The following is a 22589-nucleotide window of genomic DNA, read 5'->3' on the forward strand; positions in this document are numbered from 1 at the left end:
TAATTCTCTATCCACATCAATACCTTACCCCCAATACCGTGTGCTTTAAGTTTGCACACTAATCTCCTGTGTGGGACCTTGTCAAAAGCCTTTTGAAAATCCAAATATACCACATCCACTGGTTCTCCCCTATCCACTCTACTAGTTACATCCTCAAAAAATTCTATGAGATTCGTCAGACATGATTTTCCTTTCACAAATCCATGCTGACTTTGTCCGATGATTTCACCGCTTTCCAAATGTGCTGTTATCACATCTTTGATAACTGACTCCAGCAGTTTCCCCACCACTGACGTTAAGCTAACCGGTCTATAATTCCCCAGTTTCTCTCTCCCTCCTTTTTTAAAAAGAGGGGTTACATTAGCCACCCTCCAATCCTCAGGAACTAGTCCAGAATCTAACGAGTTTTGAAAAATTATCACTAATGCATCCACTATTTCTTGGGCTACTTCCTTAAGCACTCTGGGATGCAGACCATCTGGCCCTGGGAATTTATCTGCCTTTAATCCCTTCAATTTACCTAACACCACTTCCCTACTAACATGTATTTCGCTCAGTTCCTCCATCTCACTGGACCCTCTGTCCCCTATTATTTCTGGAAGATTATTTATGTCCTCCTTAGTGAAGACAGAACCAAAGTAATTATTCAATTGGTCTGCCATGTCCTTGCTCCCCATAATCAATTCACCTGTTTCTGTCTGTAGGGGACCTACATTTGTCTTTACCAGTCTTTCCCTTTTTACATATCTATAAAAGCTTTTACAGTCAGTTTTTATGTTCCCTGCTAGTTTTCTCTCATAATCTTTTTTTCCCCTTCCTAATTAAGCCCTTTGTCCTCCTCTGCTGAACTCTGAATTTCTCTCAGTCCTCAGGTGAGCCACTTTTTCTGGCTAATTTGTATGCTTCTTCTTTGGAATTGATACTATCCCTAATTTCCCTTGTCAGCCACGGGTGCACTACCTTCCTTGATTTATTCTTTTGCCAAACTGGGATGAACAATTGTTGTAGTTCATCCATGCAATCTTTAAGGGGATAGTTTGAGGATAAAGGGGAAGCCTTTTAGGACCGAGATGAGTGAAAACTTCTTCACACAGAGAGTGGTGAATCTGTGGAATTCTCTGCCACAGGAAACAGTTGAGGCCAGTTCATTGGTTATATTTAAGAGGGAGTTAGATAGGGCCCTTGTGGCTAAAGGGATCAGGGGGTATGGAGAGAAGGCAGGTACAGGGTTCTGAGTTGGATGATCAGCCATGATCGTAATGAATGGCGGTGCAGGCTCGAAGGGCTGAATGGCCTACTCCTGCACCTATTTTCTATGTGTCTATGTTTCACATGTCCTATGTGGTGGTGTGCTGGGGCAATGGCATCAACGTAGGTGATGTCAACAGACTCAATAAACTGATTAGAAAGTCTGGCTCTGTTATAGGAGGAGTCAAACTGGATGCAGCAGAGGCTGTGGCAGAACAAAGGACCCTACAGAAAATCCTGGCAATTCTGGACAATGTTTCTCATGTTCTGCCAGCCTCCTTGGCTGAACAGAGGAGCACTTTTAACAATGCGATCATTAGGCTCTATAATAAGTCAAATCTTTCACTAGGGAAGTGTTGATTCTTCCTGTGGTGGTAACTTCCTAAAAGTCTTTCTTACTTCTCTTCTAATATTTCTATATTTGTGTAGCTGTGCACTTGTGAGATTGGGATCAATAAAAAATTTATCAACCAGTTTTTCTTCTGACCTTTAATGGCGATTTGCAATCCAATTTAAGGTGCACTACTGCCGCCAACAGGCCTGGAGTGTCGTGTGGAGAACTGGGAAATTAAACCCTGACAACTTCGCTTTTCAATCTTAATTACCCCCAATTAAATTAAATTCACTCCCATAACTTAATAAAGTTTTAAAATGAAAACTAACAACCACCAGAGATTGTAATGAAGCCTGCATCTGATTTACTTCAACCTTGTAAGGTCACACTGTAATAGTATGTGCTCAACTGATTTCATAATGACAACAAAACCTACACAACCCAGAATGCTGCTTTCCAACAAGATATAAGGGATAATTAAGTATAGTATCCCCGATTCTAAATCGAGTCAATATAATTCCATTCTTGTTTTATCCTCTTATGCGCATTATCCCATAAGTCTTGCCATAATCCCCTAATTCTTAGCTTTACCAACTCCTTAGCTTCTGATTTACTAAGTTTAAGGTCTGTATCTACCGTTGAACTTTTAGCAGCTTTTTTTTTCAACCCGCTCAATTCCTTCAACACTTCAATGTGCGGGGACCCATAAAGAAGGAAACATATAAACCAGTGCTTCGAATATGAAATAATATTTGATTAGCTTCCAATAGTAAATCTGATAAACTTCTGTCAAAAGATTAAGTTTCTGTCTGAGATTGAAAATGAGCAAACTCAGCATTCAAAACGAAACTTCCCAGCTATTCTGCATATGCTCGCCCTCCATCCCAGCTGTCAATCATTCCCATTTCCCTGGCTGCCCTGCAGTTGCCTTTGAATAAATTTATAAAGAGATTTTTCTAGAAAGTGAGTAATTAGATGGATAGCTTTATAAGAAATTCGAATGCCTCCTCCCAATTATTAATTGTAGTAACAGCAATAAAGTGTCAAGACCGGCGGGGTCCTCTTCACGGCGCATCCAACCTTGTGCGCCCGGCGTGTGAGTGACAGCGCAGCCGACCAATCAACAGACCGGCGGCGGTCAGCGCGGCCCAATGCGACAGCGCCGAAGGAGGCAGCAGGTTGGGTTGCGCAGCCGCACGGGGCCTGTGGGGGCGGGGCGGGCGCGGTGACTGACAGGTGGGAGGCCTGCGGCGGGGGTCGGCGTCGTTCCGCGGGCACCGACACAGCCAGGTACGGGCGTGGACCGCGGCTCGCTCGCCCCACTCGCGGGCAGGCTCGGGCACCTCTCTGGTCAAGAACTTGCATTGCCTCACGCCCGTGTTATCAGAAGATACTGGCTGAAAGTAGCTACACGTTTTGTGCAAAAGTTGTGAGCGCAGCCGCTGTTATTTTAACTTATTTTCTCCGTTGCGTTCTGTCTGCATCCGGCGCTATGCTGACTGCGAAGAGACCGGCCTTAATGCTGAACTCTGCCCGCTCCAAGCCCTTCAGTGGGCTCTACTCTCACTGCTTGCAGTCCGCTTCTTCCCGCAGCCCTGCTCAGGGTTGGCGTGAGGCCAAGCAGCTGGCTGCATGGAGGAGGCAGCTTGGCAGCGTCCTGCGCTGGGCGCTGGGTGTCCTGCGGGAAGGCTTGAACGCCGGCGGCGGCGGCGTGGCCCCGGGCGGCGGAAGGAAGAAGATGGTGTCCATCCTGGCCAGCCAGTGTAGCTATGTGACGGGGCAGAGACTGAGGCGAGCGCAGCAGATCGGCCAGCTGTACGGCAACCTCTACTCGGAGAGGTCCCGGAGGAGCCTCTTCACCAGTTTGTGGCGCAAATTCCAGAGCCGTCACTCGGGCTCCGGCAAACTCCTGGTGGCTTTCGCCGCAGTTTTCATGTGGGACGACGAGAGGATCCGTGACGAGGAAATGCAGAGGTAGGTCTGCTTTATATATCACAGTGAAATGTGTGGCTTTGCTTTAACAGCCAACCACACCTAAGGATATGCTGGGGACAGCCCGCAAACGGCGCACACTCAGGCACCGACACCAACTACCATGGGGTATTTAACAAAAGCAGCAAAAACAACAACACAGAACAAGATAACTCTTGCAGATAATTGGCTTCCAACCTCAAGTCTCTGGACTGCACTCCCAGACCTGCAGACATTTGGCCTCCAGCCTCTTGTCTGGCCCAGACTTCCAGATGCAGGCATTTAGACCTGAGGGACAACTTGTTTCACACAAAGTGCTGGGTTAATGGAATGATCTGCCAGAAGAAGTGGTAAAGGCCAGTACACTATCAACATTTGAAATGCATTTTGACAGGTAGATGGGTAGGAAACATTGCAAGGGATATGGGTCAAACATAGATAGCCTTGGATCCCACACTACCAGGTTCAGGAACAGTTATTACCCCTCAACCATCAGGTCCCACACCACCAGGTTCAGGAACAGTTATTACCCTACAACCATCAGGTCCCACACCACCAGGTTCAGGAACAGTTATTACCCCTCATCCATCAGGTCCCACACCACCAGGTTCAGGAACAGTTATTACCCTACAACCATCAGGTCCCACACCACCAGGTTCAGGAACAGTTATTACCCCTCAACCATCACGTCCCACACCACCAGGTTCAGGAACAGTTATTACCCCTCAACCATCAGGTCCCACACCACCAGGTTCAGGAACAGTTATTACCCCTCAACCATCAGGTCCCACACCACCAGGTTCAGGAATAGTTATTACCCCTCAACCATTAGGTCCCACAACCATCAGGTTCAGCAACAGTTATTACCCTACAACCATCAGGTCCCACACCACCAGGTTCAGGAACAGTTATTACCCCTCAACCATCACGTCCCACACCACCAGGTTCAGGAACAGTTATTACCCCTCAACCATCAGGTCCCACACCACCAGGTTCAGGAACAGTTATTACCCCTCAACCATCAGGTCCCACACCACCAGGTTCAGGAATAGTTATTACCCCTCAACCATTAGGTCCCACAACCATCAGGTTCAGCAACAGTTATTACCCTACAACCATCAGGTCCCACACCACCAGGTTCAGGAATAGTTATTACCCCTCAACCATTAGGTCCCACAACCATCAGGTTCAGCAACAGTTATTACCCTGCTAATGTGGATAACTTCACTTACCTCATCCCTGAGCTGATTCCACAACCTATGGAACACACACAAAATGCTGGAGGAACTCAGCAGGCCAGGCAGCATCTATGGAAAAGGGTACAATTTACATTTCAGGCTGAGACCCTTTGGCAGGACAATCTGTGGGCTCACTTTCAAGGACTCCAGTTGTGACTGTGAATAAAGTCCCTGGAGAGGGACTGAAGCCCTTTTTCAGCAAAAACAAGCACCAGCCATCATATTCAAGACACTGTTGGGAGAAGAGGTCCGTCTGACCCAATATTACATGATATTTTTATATGCGAAAGATAGCAGCAGGACATTTCTATAGTTACATTGTATTTACAATGCTTCCTTTGAATTACATCTAGTTTTCACACACCACTTCCTCCACACCCACACTCCAGACACTCAAAATTAATGTTAATCAGCATTCTGTCTCTGGAGTCATGCATATGCAGACATCAAGTGAATGGATGTTGCTGGTTTGCAGACAACCCCAGTCTGCTGTATGAGGAAGACTATTGTTCAGAGCTGCATTTTAAATTCAGTCTACAGTCCACATTCAGATCTGAAGATTGGTTGCTGTTGAAATTAATATTTGCTGTATACCCTAAGTCTAGAATACGTCGTAACAATGTCTTTGCTTGTTTGTCTGTTTATTTTTATTTTGTATTTGTACAATTTTAGTGTTTTTTTTGTGAGTCTTTGTAGTTTTTCATTGATGCTATTGTGTTTCTTTGTTGTAAGATTATAAGACAGGGTTCCCCAATTAGTTTTCCACAAGGGCCAAATTATGTTAAGCATGCCAAGCCAAGGGCCAAAATGTCCAGGGTTTTTTCATTGTGCCAGTAAGTTGTTTTATGGGCAGATGGTTGTTGCTGCTAATTACCATTATTATTATTAATATTAATAATAGTGGTAGTAGTAATAATTTAGGCCTGGGATTCTCAAAGCCTGTGTTGTGGGTCACCAAAGAAAAAAATGCACTTTTGAAACAAAGTAAGTCCAAAACCAACCATTTAATTATTTTATAACTGTCAGCTGTCACATTGAGATCTCATCTGGGACTTAAAACAAACAAACACACAGACACACACACAATGGCAGTCTGTAGCTTCAGTAGTACTGCCTTTTCCACTGTTTCTGTTCTCTCATTTAATCTATTCTTTTTAATTAAGCTGTGTAGCATTTGAAGTATGAAGTGTAGCTATAAATGAAATTATCAGCATTATTGTTGTAATATTATTACACCACAATAAGATTGACAAATGAACAAAAATAAATTGATTCACTCACCTTGTCGGTTTAGCATTGGCATGGTCCGGTAAAATGAAACAAAACTGATCAGTCCAGTCAGATTTGAACTGGCGGTTTTCCTGGTCGACTTTGCGCTTTTTCACACAGGCCATGTTGTTCTTGGTTTAGGGTCTGTGACTTACTGCTGGTAACAATTCGCTTAGATGACAGATTCGCTTCTTAGATGACAGGTGGGTAGCTGGTGCATGCCGCTGTCTAGTCGAGGACCATAGAGAACGCGCAGTAGGTCGCGCGCTTTACGGGGGCGTAGGTCAAGTGTACGGTGTGGGATGGGGTTAAAATAAATTAGAGCAGCGCGCGCTTTATTTACATGTTATGACAGGTGCGTTCACGTAAGTGCCAATGGGTTGGCGCGGTCCAGACATTTGGTTCTCGCGGTCCAGACCTGGCCTGCGGTCCACCTATTGGGGTTGTCTGCCATAAGAGATGGGAGCAGAATTAAACCATTTGGCCCATCGAGTCTGCTCTGCCATTTCGTCATGGCTGATCCATTTTCAAAGGTACTAAATGTCAGAGGAATGTATACAATATACATCCTGAAATACTTTTTCTTTGCAGCCATCCACGAAAACAGGAGTGCCCCAAAGAATGAATGACTGTTAAATGTTAGAACCCCAAAGCCTCCCTCCCCATGCTTAAGCAGCAGCAAAGCAACGATCCCCCTCCCCCATCAGCAAAAAGCTTTGTCACCCCTCCCCCACCGAGCACTCAAGCGTGCAGCAAAGCATCAGTAAACACACAGGCTTGCAGTACTCCAAAGACTACTTGTTCACCCAGTAATTCGGCATATAATAAGGGAAAAAGAGGTGTATCCATTTCACAGTGAGAGGGGAGACATAACGAATAACTTGCTGATTTACGATGTTAAAAGTCCGTTGTGTTGCTTTTTCCAAGCTCTGTGCCCAAAGAACTTGTGTCTCTGGGCACACAGCCAGCATCCAGCTTGCTGCTTTCGATCTTCTGTCTCCCACGACACACCGATTTCCTGCGGAGGCACCAACCTCAAGTCCGCCTGCCTCCAGAGCCACAAGATCCCGGAACTCCGAAGGCCACCTAATTTTCCAGGCCACGTCCTTGGTATATTGAATATCAGGCAGTCATGAGACCCCGAGAGCGGGTCCCATTCCCACAAAGAACTGAAGTCAGCGTGTAACTCCAGGCCAGGGTCTTCAAAAGAATCCTGAAAGGGGAAAATAGAGATATAAAAGATAGAAATAGGGCTGCTTCTGAAGACATAAGCAAAGGAGTCACCGTTAGGCGCCATTGTCTCCTTAGCTCCACCCACTTTTTCCTCTGAGCCCCAATCTCCTGCCTTCTCCCTGTATTCCTTCATGCCCTGATCAAGAATTCTGTGAATGGCCACAAAAAATGAATCTCAAAGTCGTATATGGTGACATATATGTATTTTGATAATTACTTTGCATTTTGAGGTAGACAACGAGATCAACATGGGCAAGTTGGGTTGAAGTGTCTATTCCGTGCTGTATACCTTTAAATATAAAAACAGAAAAAGCTCAGCACGCCAGACCGCATCTGTGTCGGCATGGTAGCACAACGATTTACGTGACCGGTGAGCCGAGTTCAATTCCCGTCATTATCTGCAAAGACACTCTCCTTGTGACTGTGTGGGTTACCTCTGGGTGCTCCTGTTTCTTCCCACAGTCCAAAAAAGTACGAGTTAGTAAGTTAATTGGACATTGTAAATTGTTCCGGGATTAGGTTATGGTTAAAATGGCAGTTGCTGGCACTGCGGCTCGAAGGGCCAAAGGGCCTGTTTCACGCTGTATCTCAAATAAAAGTCTGGTAAAGGTAAGCAATGAAGGTTTCAGGCTTGGGACCTTTCTGCAGGAGAGAGCTGTGGTCAAGGTTTTCAGATGCTTCTGGTGTTTAGCTTAAATGCGGGTTCACCAGGTTTGAGCTGTGGATTTGACTCAAACCTGCCCGTGTTGGTCGAAACTGGTCAGAGCTCTGAGTAGCACAATACAGTGTCCCTGTCATAATTTAGTGTAGTTGCCAAACTTTGGTGTTTGTGTTCCCTTTAACTATTTATTACATGTGTGGTTACTCCACCCACTGCCCTCCATCACCCCCCACCACTACTTTACCGTTTCCTGTCAGTCAGCTTATGTACGGACACTGAATTTACCATCACTTCATAGACATGCAGTCAATCCATCTGCAGTATATAAGCTACTTTGTGTATTTATATTGTTGTTTTAATAATTTGTTATTGCGGCAGCAGCACATTACAATGCATAAAAACTAAACACACCCTATCCTGGTTAAATGCGAGGGATACGTTCTTCGAAGTTGACGCATAATGTGAATAATTATTTAAATGGAGAAAATAGGGATGCATTCCAGAGGGCTTCCTAAATATGTTTTATCTGTAATTTATTCACATTTTTATACCAATGTGACACAAAAGCAGTATTACAAGACAACATTTATATTATATTTAGTCAATTTAAGGTAATCTTCAATGTAATAAATCATAGAAAGTTAACATACTAGGGTGTACAGTACTCACCAACAGTGGCGGGTGTGTTCGTTCCGGGAGATGAGTGGTGGTTGTGGTGTCGGGCAGCTTTACACGGATAAGGTGGATGGTTGTGGTCGTCAGGATAATATCAAGCATGGCAAGGGGTGAAGGAAGACTCACAGAACTCTTAGAACTGCCGGCAGCAGAAGATTACAACGATCTGCATAAAATGGTGAGGGTTGTTTGCTTGGCAGCATTTTGTTTTAAATTTGCTTGTAGGGAAGAAGTGTTGACGGCAGGGAATGACTGAAATGCTGACTCCGTTCTAAACGTGGGTTCATCTCCATCGTCATTTGTGCCAAGTGTTCCGACTTCCACCATTCCCTCACCATTGGTAAACTCCCAGGATTTTCAAAATTGTCTGTTGCTTGCAGCATCTAAGAGATAGTTTGCCGTAAAAAAAAACGCCTTGATCGTGGATCACACCGGTGGAGTGGTTGAATCAGCGATGTCGTGTTCGGCGGCGGGAAACGCACCGTTATGTTAGGATGAATGCTGTCCAAATGTTTAGGATGGGCTGGCGCATTGTCAAGCAACAAAAGAACTTTAAAGGCAAGATTCTTTTCCTGGCAGTAGCATCCCAGAGCTGTGTTACCTTCAGCTGATGCTGCGCTGTTTATAATTTCCAACTTTTTTTCAAGTGTTAAAGCGGTTCTCTGCCGCTCGGCTGACGGCCCAGGACATGACATCGGACGCTTAGGAGGCAGTTAAATATTTCAAGTGCAAAATCACTGCACCGTAGGTAAAACCAACAGAAGTTTAAGATGGTGCATCCACACCTTGCCAAAACCAATGTGAGAGTGGCGGGAGAGAGATTGTGAGGTGCGTGCACCTGACTTGTATTGGCGGGAAAGTGGTGCTTCTCATCCCCACAGCGGGGCCATAAGGCACGCGCACGTGACTTGTATTGGCGGGAAGGCAGTGCTCCTTGCATAACTGAATTTTGGACGCATATAATGAGACGTTGGTAGAAATAGGTTCCTCGCTTAACTGTGAATCCGCCTGATCTGAAGATGCATACAACGGGGATAGGGTGTAACAGTAAGAAGTGTGTGTGTGTAAAATTAATAAGTAGCGCAAAAGGAGATGGGGGGAAGTAGTGAGGTAGTGTTCACGGGTTCAGTGTCCATTCAGAAATCTGGCAGAGGGGAAGAAGCTGTTCCTGCATTGTTGAGTGTGTGCCTTCAGGATTCTGTACCTCCTTCCTGGTTATAGCAATCAGAACAAGGCAGGACCTGGGTGATGGGAGTCCTTATTGATGAATGCTGCCTGTGAGGCATCACTCTTTGAAGATGTCCTGGATACTACAGAGGCTGGTGCCCATGATGGAGCTGACTGAGTTCACACCTTTCTGCAGCTTATTTTGATATGGTGCAGTAACCCACCCCCACTTTGCCCCCTGCCCCATATCAGACAGTGATGGATCCAGTCAGAGTGCTCTCCATGGTACACCTGTAGAAATTTGTGAGTGTTTTAGGTGACATACCAAATCTCCGTTACGCCTTCTTTGTAGCTGCATTGATATATTGGGACCAGGACAGATTCTCAGAGATATTGATACCCAGGAACTTTAAATTGCTCACCCTTTCCACTTCTGATCCCTCTGAGGACTGGTGTGTGTTCCCTCGTCTTACCCTTTCTGAAGGCCACAATCAGTTGTTTGGTCTTAGTTATAGTCATAGTCATAGTCATACTTTGCACCATAAATAATAAACAGTAATAGAACCATAAATAGTTAAATATTAGTATGTAAATTATACCAGTAAATTATGAAATAAGTCCAGGACCAGCCTATTGGCTCAGGGTGTCTGACCCTCCAAGGGAGGAGTTGCAAAGTTTGATGGCCACAGGCAGGAATGACTTCCTATGACGCTCTGTGTTGCATCTCGGTGGAATGAGTCTCTGGCTGAATGTACTCCTGTGCCCACCCAGTACATTATGTAGTGGATGGGAGACATTGTCCAAGATGGCATGCAACTTGGACAGCATCCTCTTTTCAGACACCACCGTGAGAGAGTCCAGTTCCATCCCCACAACATCACTGGCCTTACAAATGAGCTTGTTGATTCTGTTGGTGTCTGCTACCCTCAGCCTGCTGCCCCAGCACACAACAGCAAACATGATAGCACTGGCCACCACAGACTCGTAGAACTGATGTTGGGTGCAAGGTTGCTGCTGTGACACCACTCAACTAGCTGATATGTCGCACCTGTTCGCTCTCTCATCCCCATCTGACATTCTGCCAACAATAGTTGTATCATCAGTAAATTTATAGATGGCATTTGAGCTGTGCCTAGCTACACAGCCTTGGGCGTAGAGAGAGTAGAGCAGTGGGCTAAGCACACACTCCTGAGGTACGCCAGTGTTGATTGTTAGTGAGCTGGAGATGACATTTCTGCTCTGCACAGATTGTGGTCTTCCAGTTAGCAACTCGAGGATCTAGTTGCAGAGGGAGGTACAGAGGCCCAGATTTTGCAGATTTTTGATCAGAACTGTTCCTTATCTTTTTTGGGCTACGTTGGGTCAGGAGTAACCATTATTTTGTTCTCTACGCTTCAATACTGGAAATGACATAAACCTATACAGAATCTTGAACCTCTTGAACTCTGGATTGCAAGCATCACTTATCTCAGCTGTCACCCAGGGCATCTTCCTATAGGAAGTTTCCTTATGACTGGTATATTGCTTTTTTTAATGTTGTCATATGTTCTGAGGTACAGTGAAAAGGTTTATTTTGCATGCCATCCATACGGGTGATTTTATCCCAACAGCGCATCGAGGTAGTGCGGAAAAAGTGCAGCATCGAGTGTTACAGTCACGGAGAAAGCTCAGTGCAGGCAGACAAGAAGCTGCAAAATCTTAATGGGGTAGGTTGAGTTTGCCTTGATCTCTCCCCCTTTCTAAGACAGACATCACATCCATGGCTACAAGGTGCAGCATGGTAGTGTAACGGTTAGCGTAGCGCTTTTCAGTGCCCGCCTGTACGAGCGGGTTTCCAATTGCATCTCTATCTGTCTGGAGTTTGTACGTTTTCCCCGTGACCCCGTGTGTTTCCTCCAGGACCCCCCCGGTTTGCTCCCACATTCTAAAGTTGGGGTTTGTACGTTATGGCCTTAAGGCTGATTTATACTTGTGCGTCAGTGGACGCCGTAACCTACGCAAGTGGCCTACGCGCGTTGTGAGCATTTATACTTATGCGTTGGTGTGTCTGCGTCGCTCTGCAATTCAGGCACATGGCGCATGCTTCACACCTGCCTGTGTAAGGCTTCATGGTCATGGTAGTCTCTCGGGGTAAACAAGTTTAAAGCAAGCGTCTTTTTTCGTAAAAGCAAAATGTGTCCTCCGTAATTTCGGAGGTCTGTAAAGTTTTATGGAAAGCATTGCAGTCAGAGTTCCTTCCCTGCCCTTCAGTCGCCCAATGGGAAGCTATTGCAGCGTAGGAGGAAATGCGATGCTGCCAAGTGGACCAATCACAGCTGCTGCAGTCTGCGTTGCTGTGATGCGTAGTTACATTTTGGGAGAGGTGCGCGTCAGGCTCCGGTGTAGGGATCCGCGTAGGCTCTGCGTAGGGTTCGCGGCTAAGCCGTACCTATGGCGTCGAGAAGTATAAATCAGTGTTTACTGTGTTGGCGCCAGAAGTGTGGTGACACGTATAGTCATAGAAAAGTACAGCAGGCCCTTTGGCCCATCTAGTCCGTGCCAAACCATTTAAACGGCAAACTCCCATGAACTTGAGGGCTGCCCCCAGTGCATCCTTGGCCATTGTTGTTCATTGATACACTTCATGCTGCGTCTTTGTGTACATTTCTACGTATGAGTGATAAGTAAAGCTAATCTAATCTTTATTTTGTGTACCAGTCCTTAGTCGTGTATTTTGTACCATTTCTATTTTATCAGTTGGCTGTGAAACATGAATTCGCCTGTTGTCCTCTCACAGGAATTTCAGCCCGTGTTGTACTTAACTAGTATCACAGTAAGGTATTTTGATGTGACTAATCTTGGTTTAATTAGCATTTTGAAAGGCTGGGAAAGTAACTTCATTGTAGTGTTATTAATATTTGTAAAGGCCTTTAAATAAGTCCAGTCTTGATGGATTATAAGACCATAAGATATAGAAGCAGAATTAGGCCATTTGGCCCATCAGGTCTGCTCCACCATTTCATCATGGCTGATCCATTTTTCCTTTCAGCCCCAATTTTCCTTTTCCCTATATCACTTCATGCCCTGACTGATCAAGACTCTATCAATCTCTGCTTTAAATATACCCAATAGCTTAGTCTACACAGTGTCTGTGGCAACTAGTTCCACAAATTCAGCACTCTGGCTGAAGAAATTCCTCCGTGTGTCTGTTGCCCCTGTAGTCTGAGGCGGTGTGCTCTGGTTTTAGTCTCTCCCACCATGGGAAACACATCCACTCTATCAAGGCCTTTCACCATTTGATAGGATTCAATGAGGTCACAGTTGTTCTTCTGAATTCCAGTGAGTAGAGGCCCGGAGCCTTCAAACACTTCTCATGTGACAGGCCTTTCAATCCCTGAATCATTTTCGTGGGCCTCTTCTGAACATTCGCATCCTTCCTGAGATGAGGGATTCAAAACTGCCCACAGTATTCCGAGAGACACCTCACTTGCATCCTTGCTTTTATATTCTAGTCCTCTCAAAACGAACGCTAACATCACAGTTGCCATTCAGCGTTCACCTCAACATGGGACTACCTCAGTGGCTCCAGCTCTGGGTATTTCCTCGGGGTTTACTCTCAAAGCCTTCCCCATGTGTGGTACAGTCACAAGGCAGCGGAGGTTTGAGATCAGAGTTTCCCTTCTCGATGATCTGTCAGCCACGGCTGACGAGTCCCATCTGCCCGAAGCGACTGGTTTTGAGTAACCCACGTTTTCTTCACCTTCTGTCAGTAGAAACGGTTCCGCTGGGCTTAGTTGCTAAGGCACATGTGAAGGCCGGGAGCTGGACTTGGTTGTCAGAGGCTATTTGAGATGCGTGCTTTTGGGAGCGTTTAATAGGTAGTGGAAGTTTATCCCCACTACCACTCCCAGCTGTAACAAGCTTAAGAAACCTGTAGTCTAACCAGTGCCTTGTATTATCCTTACCTCCTTGCTTTCATATTCCAGTCCTCTGGAAATGAATGTCAACATTGCATTTGCCTCTCTGGCTACCCACGAAGTCCTGCTGAAGGGTTTTGGCCCAAAATGTTGACTGTATTCTTTTGCATAGATGCTGGCTGGCCTGCTGAGTTCCTCCAGCATTTTGTGTGTTGCTTGGGTTTCCAACTTCTGCAGAATCTCTCTTGTTTACCCACTCAACCTGCAAGTTAAACTTCAGGGAATCCTGCATGAGGACTTCCAACTCTATTTGCACCTCTGATTTCTGAATTTGCTCTCTGTTTGGTTCTGGTTTTCTGCATTACTTACTCATAAAATGTGGTCTGATCTTCATCTAAGTCACAATAATAGACAAACACAATCTGCCTAAACTTACAACACAAGTAATTGTACTTTTTATGTCTTTATTCAACACATTATTCAATTATTCACAGTCCAGGCTGGAAAAAGTATGTGAACCCTTGTATTTAATAACTGGTAGAACCTCCTTTAGCGGCAATAACCTGCACCAAACTTTTCTTGTAGCTGCAGATCAGAAAGTTAAAAGAATGTAACCAGCAACTTAAATTTAGCTTCGTGGCGGGATTCTGTGCTGTTAATGCAGTTTAAGTTTACTGAAGTGACCTTCAGGAGCAAAACAAGCTCCAAGATAAAATAGAAACAGAATATTAGCTTTGGAGCCGGCCAGGCCCCAGAGCTGATAAAGAAGGTGAAAGAACTGTGACATGAGTCATGTTGATGGGAGGGGAGGAGTGAAGAGGGCAGGAGGTGGGGAAGGGGCGGTCAGGAGAGGGAGGGTGAGGTAATGTCATGTTTTGTAACTTCAGAACATTAAACTAATTCAAAGGAAGACACAGGACTGAAATGTAAACAACAGGAATTCTGCAGATGCTGGAAATTCAAGCGACACACATCAAAGTTGCTGGTGAACGCAGCAGGCCAGGCAGCATCTGTAGGAAGAGGTGCAGTCGATGTTTCAGGCTGAGTTTCAGGCAACACTTCACCTGTGAGTCGGCTGGGGTGATATACTGCGTCCGGTGCTCCCGATGTGGCCTTTTATATATTGGCGAGACCCGATGCAGACTGGGAGACCGCTTTGCTGAGCATCTACGCTCTGTCCGCCAGAGAAAGCAGGATCTCCCAGTGGCCACACATTTTAATTCCACATCCCATTCCCATTCTGACATGTCTATCCACGGCCTCCTCTACTGTCAAGATGAAACCACACTCAGGTTGGAGGAACAACCCCTTATATTCCGTCTGGGTAGTCTCCAACCTGATGGCATGAACATTGACTTCTCTAACTTCTGCTAAGGCCCCACCTTCCCCTCGTACCCCATCTGTTACTTATTTTTATGCACACATTCTTTCTCTCACTCTCCTTTTTCTCCCTCTGTCCCTCTGAGTATACCCCTTGCCCATCCTCTGGGTCACCCCCCCCCTTGTCTTTCTTCCCGGACCTCCTGTCCCATGATCCTCTTATACCCCTTTTGCCAATCACCTGTCCAGCTCTTGGCTCCATCCCTCCCCCTCCTGTCTTCTCCTATCATTTTGGATCTCCCCCTCCCCCTCCCACTTTCAAATCCCTTACTCACTCTTCCTTCAGTTAGTCCTGACGAAGGGTCTCGGCCCGAAACATCGACTGCACCTCTTCCTAGAGATGCTACCTGGCCTGCTGCGTTCACCAGCAACTTTGATGTGTGGATTGAAATGTAACTCCAATTTCATGTTTACTTCACATTTTTGAATATAACCCATAATTAGTGAATATTAAATTATTCTATTCAAGCTTGAAGATGTCATTACTGTATAGTTGTATTATTGTATTAGTATACTATGTGTATAGTTAAGATGCATTCTCTACTGAGTTGGAGTTTATAGCCAAGCGGGGGGAGTGTTGTGTAGTTGTATGAAAAGGTTTGTGAACCCTTTGCAATTACCCTGTGTTCTGCATTAATTACACATAAAATGTGTTCACAATAATAGACAAACACAATATGCCTAAACTAATAACATGCAAACAAATGTAATTTCAATGTCCTTATTGAATAATTGTTTAATCATTCACAGTCCAGGCTGGATAAAGTATGTGAACCCTTGTATTTAGTAACTGGTAGAACCTCATTTAGCAGAAATAACTTCTACCAAACGTGTCCTGTAGCTGCTGATCAGACTTACACAGCTGCAAGGAGGAATTTTAGATGATTTCTCCATACAAAGCTGTTTCAGTTCATCAATATTTCTGGGATACCTTGCATGAACAGCCCTCTTCAGGTCATGCCACAGCATCTCAATTGGGTTAAGGTCTGGACTCTGACTTGGTCATTCCAAAGCATGAATTTTCTTCTTTTTAAATCATTGTTATTGATTTATTCTTTTTTGGATCATTGTCTTTTTTGCATCATCCAACTTCTGTTAAGCTTCAGGTGACAGGCTGCTGCATTAACATTCTCCTGTAAAATGTCTTGATACAATTTTGAATTTATTGTTTCCTCAACGATTGCAAGCTGTCCAGGCCCTGAGACAGCAAAGCAGCTCCCAACCATGATGCTCCTTCCTCCAGGCTTCATCGTTGGGATGAGGTTTTGGTGTTGGTGCACAGTCCCCTTTTTCCTCCAAACATAGCGATGTGCATTTCTCTCTTAAAAGTTCAACTTTTGTCTCATCTGTCCACAGAAAATTGTCCCAGAAGCATTGTGGAGCAACCAGGTGGTCTTTTGCAAACTTGAGATGTGCAGCAATGTTTTCTTTGGAGAGCAGTGGTTTCCTCCGTGCTGTCCTTCCATGAACACCATGCTTGTTCAGTATTTTCCTTATAGTGGACACATGAACAGAGATTTTAGCAAGTTCTAGAGATTTCTACTATTACCCTTGGGTTTTTATTTTCACCTCCTTCAGCATTGCCCGTCGTGCTCTTGGTATGATCTTTGCAGGATGCCCACTCCCTGGGAGAGTAGCAACAGTATTAAATTTCCTCTATTTGTAGACAATTTCTCTTATTGTGGACTGATGAACACTCAGGTCTTTGAAAATGCTTTTGTAGCTTCTTCCAGCTTTATGCATCTCTACAGTTCTTCTTTTAAGGTCCTCTGAAAGTTGTTTTGATCAAGGCACAGTGCACGTAAACAGATCTTTCTTGAGAATAGCAGGCTCTGTCAGAACCGGACTTAGTGTCTTTTTTTATAGGACAGGGCACCTGTACAACCCACATCTCTAACCTCATCTCATTGATTGAAACACCTGACTCCGATTAGCTTTTGTGGAAGACAATACCCCAGAGGTTCACGTACTTTTTTGAATCTAGACTGTGATTGTTTAAATGTGTACTGTACTCAGTATTGATGAGAAGTACAATTGTTCATGTGTTATTACTGTAGGCTGTTTATTGTTGTGACTTAGATGAAGATCAGGCCACGTTTTGAGTAATTAATGCAGAAAACCAGGTAACTGCAAAGAGATCACAAACTTCTTACAACTGTATATTTAATATTTCAACAATATTTGAGTAATCGTGTGTGTATATTTTTAAGCATTCTTCATTTAATTAATGATGGGTAATATGTAAAAATATGTGAATTGCATATGTCGTCACCCTACCATGTGATAAGTGCATGCCTCATTTAAAGTAAGGACGAAATTAGAATCACGTTTTGGACTCCCATGTCTTCCTTTGAATTAGTTTAATGTTTTGAAGTTACAGAACAGAACAGGTAGGGATGAAGAGGAGGGAGTGGGATACAGTGCGAATGAAACCATGGGAACAGATATAGGCCTTTCGGCCCATCGAGTCTACCCTACAATTTGATCATGACTGAATTGTCCCCCTCAACACCATTGTCCTATCTTCTCCCCGTAACCTTCGAGACATTACTAATCAAGAATCTGTTAACCTCTGATTTAAATGTGCCAAATGACTTGGCCTCTATGGCTGTCTTTGTGAATATGGTGATCCATTGCTTCATAGATTTTGGTCACCTTGTTTATGTTGCTCAGAATAGTGTGAATTCCAAGAGTCCCTGTTGGTATAATCAGTCAGGTCTGCAGCAGTACAGTGCAAGACATAAAGATTACTGTAAGTTACAAGTTCTTACTCATCTTGTTCTGTTGGTAATTACTGAGTCTATTCACATCACATTTATTGAAGTTTGATTATTGACTTTTGTGCATGTGACCTTTCTGCTAATTGTTGAGTCCTCTATTGTCTTGTAAATTAATGGTTGCTATTTACGTTGTCTGTTATGGTATTGTCCCGTGTTTTATGCTTGGCACTGAACCTGAATCAATCAATTCTGGTACGTTTCACATACCGGCTATAAAGCGATTCTGGATGAGAAATATTAAAAAAAGTGCAAAGAAAAGAACGAAATAGAGAGGTAGTCTTCATGGACAGATAAGAAATCTGATGGAGGGGAAGAAGCTGGTCCTAAAACATTAAGAATATGTCTTCAGGCTCCTGTACTACTCCTCTGACGAGAAGAGGACATGTTCTTCATGATGGATTCCACCATCTTGAAGCATTGTGTATTGAAGATGTCCTCGGTGGGGACCCTAGTGCCCTTGATGGAGCAGGCTAACTCTACAATGCTCGGCAGCTTTTTCCAGTCCTGTGCATTGGTGCCATCATACCAGTCAGTGATGTAACCAGTCAGAATGCTCTCCACCGTAGAATTTGCTAGTCTTTGTCACAAAATCTCCTGAAACTCCTAATGAAGTAGAGCAGCTGGCATAACAACACCTTATATTCCGTCTGGGTAGCCTCCAACCTGATGGCATGAACATTGACTTCTCTAATTTCCGCTAATGCCCCACCTCCCCCTTGTACCCCATCCGTTATTTATTTATATACACACATTCTTTCTCTCTCTCCCCTTTTTCTCCCTCTGTCCCTCTGACTATACCCCTTGCCCCCTTTTCCTTCTCCTTGGGTCTCCTGTCCCATGATCCTCTCATATCCCTTTTGCTAATCACCTGTCCAGCTCTTGGCTCCATCCCTCCCCTCCTGTCTTCTCCTATCATTTTGGATCTCCCCCTCCCCCCTCCCACTTTCAAATCTCTTACTAGCTCTTCCTTCAGTTAGCCTTGACGAAGGGTCTCGGCCTGAAACGTCGACTGTACCCCTTCCTAGAGATGCTGCCTGGCCTGCTGCGTTTACCAGCAACTTTGATGTGTGTTGCTTTCTATGTGTTGGGCCCAGGGCAACGTGTTCTCCGTGGGGAAAGGCTGGTGTTCGGATAGTCCCGCTGCTGTGGGAACTGACTGGGCCTGCTGATCTCTCGGTCAGCTTCACATGTTCCTGGCTGGCTGCTTCCCATTCTTTCTGTTGGCCATCTTCTGCAGCTGATCGAACCACCATATTTAAAACATGCAGGGCAATGTGGAATCTGGAAGCCTACTGTGCATGTCTATTCATTAATTTGATTTCGCCTTTGAATTAGTGAAATTTATTTGTCATATGTGCATCGAAACATACAGTGAAATGCATCATCTGCATTCACAACTGGGGGCAGCCCACAAGTGATGCCACATGTTCCAGTGCCCACATAACATGCCCACCGTGCTAAGGGTGGCAGGTGGCATAATAGTTGGCACAATGCTTTACAGTGCCGGTGGCCCAGGTTCGATTCCTGCCGCTGACTGTAAGGAGTTTGTACGTTTTCTCCGTGACCGTGTGGGTTTCCGTCGGTTACTTCAGTTTCCTCCCGCAGTCCAAAGACTGACTGGTTGGTAGGTTAATTGGTCATTGTAAATTGCCTCATGATTAGGTTAGAGTTAAATGGGTATGTTGCTGGGCAGTGTGACTTGGAAGAGCCTGTTTAGCGCTGTATCCCAATAAATAAATAATACAGAACATGAAACAACACAACAAGCAACATAACAGCTAAACAAGCCTCATTCTTCCCTCTCATCCATGCACATATGTACACGGTCCTTTAAACCCTAGATAGGCCGTTGTCTTTGACTTCTAGCTGTCTCTGACCCAGGCTTGCAGATATTGGGCTTCGACTTTCCCAGTGGACGCAGAGATTCGCAGATTCAGCTCTGGCCAATAACATCATTGGTGTATTTTCCTGTCTTGCAGTTTGTTCTCCTTGTCAGTGTGAGGGACTTAGATTTTAGTAATTTATCAGTCAGCAGGAAGAGGCTGTTCAGCTATTCAAGCTTGCCTGGATTAGAGAGCTCAAGTTATAAGGAGAGACTGGATGAGTTGTGATTGCTTTCGGTGAAGCTGAGATAACAATGGAGATGTATCACATTGTGAGAGGCAGAAATAGCTAGAGTCAATTTCTCATTTGTGGGGTGGGTGGGTTGGCATGGTAAGTACTTTACAGCGCTATTTGTAAGTTCAGGATTCATTTCCCACTGCTGTCTGTAAGGGATTTGTATGTACTCCCTGTGACTGCATGGCCTTCTTCAACATGCTCCAGTTTCCTCCCACGTTCCAAAGACTAGTGAGTTGTGGGCATGCTATGTTGGTGTTGGAAGCATGGCAGTCGTTACGGGCTGCCCTGCACGATGCTCGCTGGTTTAATTTCACGCAAAAGACACTTTTCACTGTATGTTTTGGATGTTGGCTCTAGCACAATCTTCACTGATTTAATTTGATGCAAAAGTTGCTTTTGACTATACATTTGGATGTGAGAAGTACAGAGAAATATCCAAACATACAGTGAAAAATGTTGTTTGCATCAAATTAAAATTATTTTGTCTTGTATGCCAAATTCTAGTTTCCTTGATCAGGACACTCCTCCTTCCATTGAGCCCAATTTTTTTTTTGTCTTTCCTCTTATTCTTCTACGCTCCAGAAAAGTCACTTTCCAGCTCAGTGTTCCTGCCAAGTGACAGCCTTGCCATTCCATGAACCAGTCTGGTAAAATTCTGCTGCACTCCCCGAACAGCATGTTAGAAGCACAATTTGTACATAAAGCTCCAGGTGTGATCTCCCCGTGGCCCTATCTAATTGTGGCACTCAAATCTTCCAGCACAAAGAGGTTCCCAATTCGGGGTCCACGGCTCCCTTGGTTAATGGTAAGGCTCTTACTTACTGCCTGTTATGCCATTGGCGTTTAGAGCAGCATTGAAGGTCCTCCATCGCTGCCTATCCTTGGCTATCTTCTCTATTGTCCCCAGGTGTGGTTTGGAGTCCTCATTTCTGCCTCTAGTGTATGTCAGCAAGTTGTCTTTGGTCTCCCGCTTTTCCTCAGCCCTTCAGGGGTCCAGTGAAGTGCTGTCTTGACGATGGTGTTGACTTCTCTTCTCATCACGTGTCCAATCCATCTCCAACGTTTCCTCGTGATGATTGTGGTCATGTCCTCTTAGTGAAACTGAAGGAGTAGGGCATAGCTGGAGATCTTTCCTGGTCAGAAAATACGGAGGATAATGGTAAGGCTCATTGGCATAAAAAAAGTTTAGAAACCCCTGCCCTAGTGTTGAAGGCAGGCATACAATTTGCCTGCCTAGTTGCCAATGGGCAGCATCTTAGCATCGTGTGTTACAGCACCAGTGATGAGTTTTCAATTCCCGCCACGCTGTGTAAGGAGTTTGTACATTCTCCCCGTGACCGCATGTTGGCGCTGGAAGCGGGTGAGGCATGCGGGCTGCCCCCGTGCAATCCTCAGACTGTGTTGGTCTCTGCTGCAGTCGCCATCTGCCTGTGTTGATCAGTCATCCTCGCCCTCTTGTTATCTGCTGTCGGAGGAAAGTGGAGGAGTCTTGGGATCCACGTTGGTTAGAGAGGCTTTGGATTCGTTTTGGGAGACTTGGGGTTCACGCTGTACCTGTTCCTGGATTCTGGATACTCTTTGTCTTGTGCTGTTTTTGAGTGGTTTAATTGGGGCAATTGATGGAGTCTGAGGCATTTCACTGCAGAATGCTTCACCCTGCAAGCTGCAGTGGGTTAACAGCAGGACGCTGAACTGAACTAAACTGAATGCTACTGGCCTCCTGGTTTGATGTTTGAGATTCTGTGTGGTGTTTGCTTGCTTTTTGCCAGAGGTACAGTTTGTTTTTATCGCACATTGGGGGCTTGAAGCTTTCTTGAACAGGTTTCATGGTAGTTCCATGGAGTACAAAGAAGGTTCACCAGATTGATTCCTGGGATGCAGGACTTTCATATGATGAAAGACTGGATGAACTAGGCTTGTACTCGTTGGAATTTAGAAGATTAAGGGGGGATCTTATTGAAACGTATAAAATCCTAAAGGGATTGGACAGACTAGATGCAGGAAGATTGTTCTCGATGTTGGGGAAGTCCAGAACGAGGGGTCACAGTTTGAGGATAAAGGGGAAGCCTTTTAGGACCGAGATTAGAAAAAGCTTCTTCACACAGAGAGTGGTGAATCTGTGGAATTCTCTGCCACAGGAAACAGTTGAGGCCAGTTCATTGACTATATTTAAGAGGGAGTTAGGTTTGGCCCTTGTGGCTAAAGGGATCGGGAGTATGGAGGGAAGGCAAATACAGGGTTCTGAGTTGGATGATCAGCCATGATCATACTGAATGGCGGTGCAGGCTCGAAGGGCCGAATGGCCTACTCCTGCATCTATTTTCTATGTTTCTTTGTTACATGGCTGTCTGTGAGGAAGATGAATTCCAGGGTTGTTTTCTCTGTATATACTTTGATAATAAACGTACTTTGAATCTATAAAGAGCTCTTGTTCATTAATTTTCCAAATCTGTCAGCATTTAGAAGATGTATGCACTCAGCAGTTCTGAGTTTAATCAAGTACAAGTGGAGGATTAGGAGTGGACAGGGTGAAGTTGTTTCCAGTAGTGGGAGAGGCTAGAACCAGAGGCACAGCCGCAGAATAGAAGGATGTCTCTTTAGATCAGAGATGAGAAG

The 22589-nt window shown here is 44.9% G+C and overlaps 1 protein-coding gene across 2 annotated transcripts in view; it reads left to right on the plus strand.

Annotated features, from left to right (window-relative positions):
- The first annotated feature begins 2786 nt into the window (after positions 1–2786).
- stard7 (StAR related lipid transfer domain containing 7) overlaps positions 2787–22589 on the plus strand; it is a 54876-nt gene continuing 35073 nt past the window's right edge. Inside the window, exon 1 of one of the 2 annotated variants that reach the window (XM_063057147.1) lies at positions 2787–3556. In XM_063057147.1, the coding sequence (XP_062913217.1) occupies positions 3075–3556 (482 nt within the window). In that variant the 5' untranslated portion in view covers positions 2787–3074. The remainder of the gene's footprint in view (positions 3557–22589) is intronic. The other variant, XM_063057146.1, reaches the window with a different exon arrangement.

Source organism: Mobula hypostoma, chromosome 8, assembly GCF_963921235.1.
Source record: "Mobula hypostoma chromosome 8, sMobHyp1.1, whole genome shotgun sequence".
Lineage (NCBI taxonomy): Eukaryota > Metazoa > Chordata > Chondrichthyes > Myliobatiformes > Myliobatidae > Mobula > Mobula hypostoma.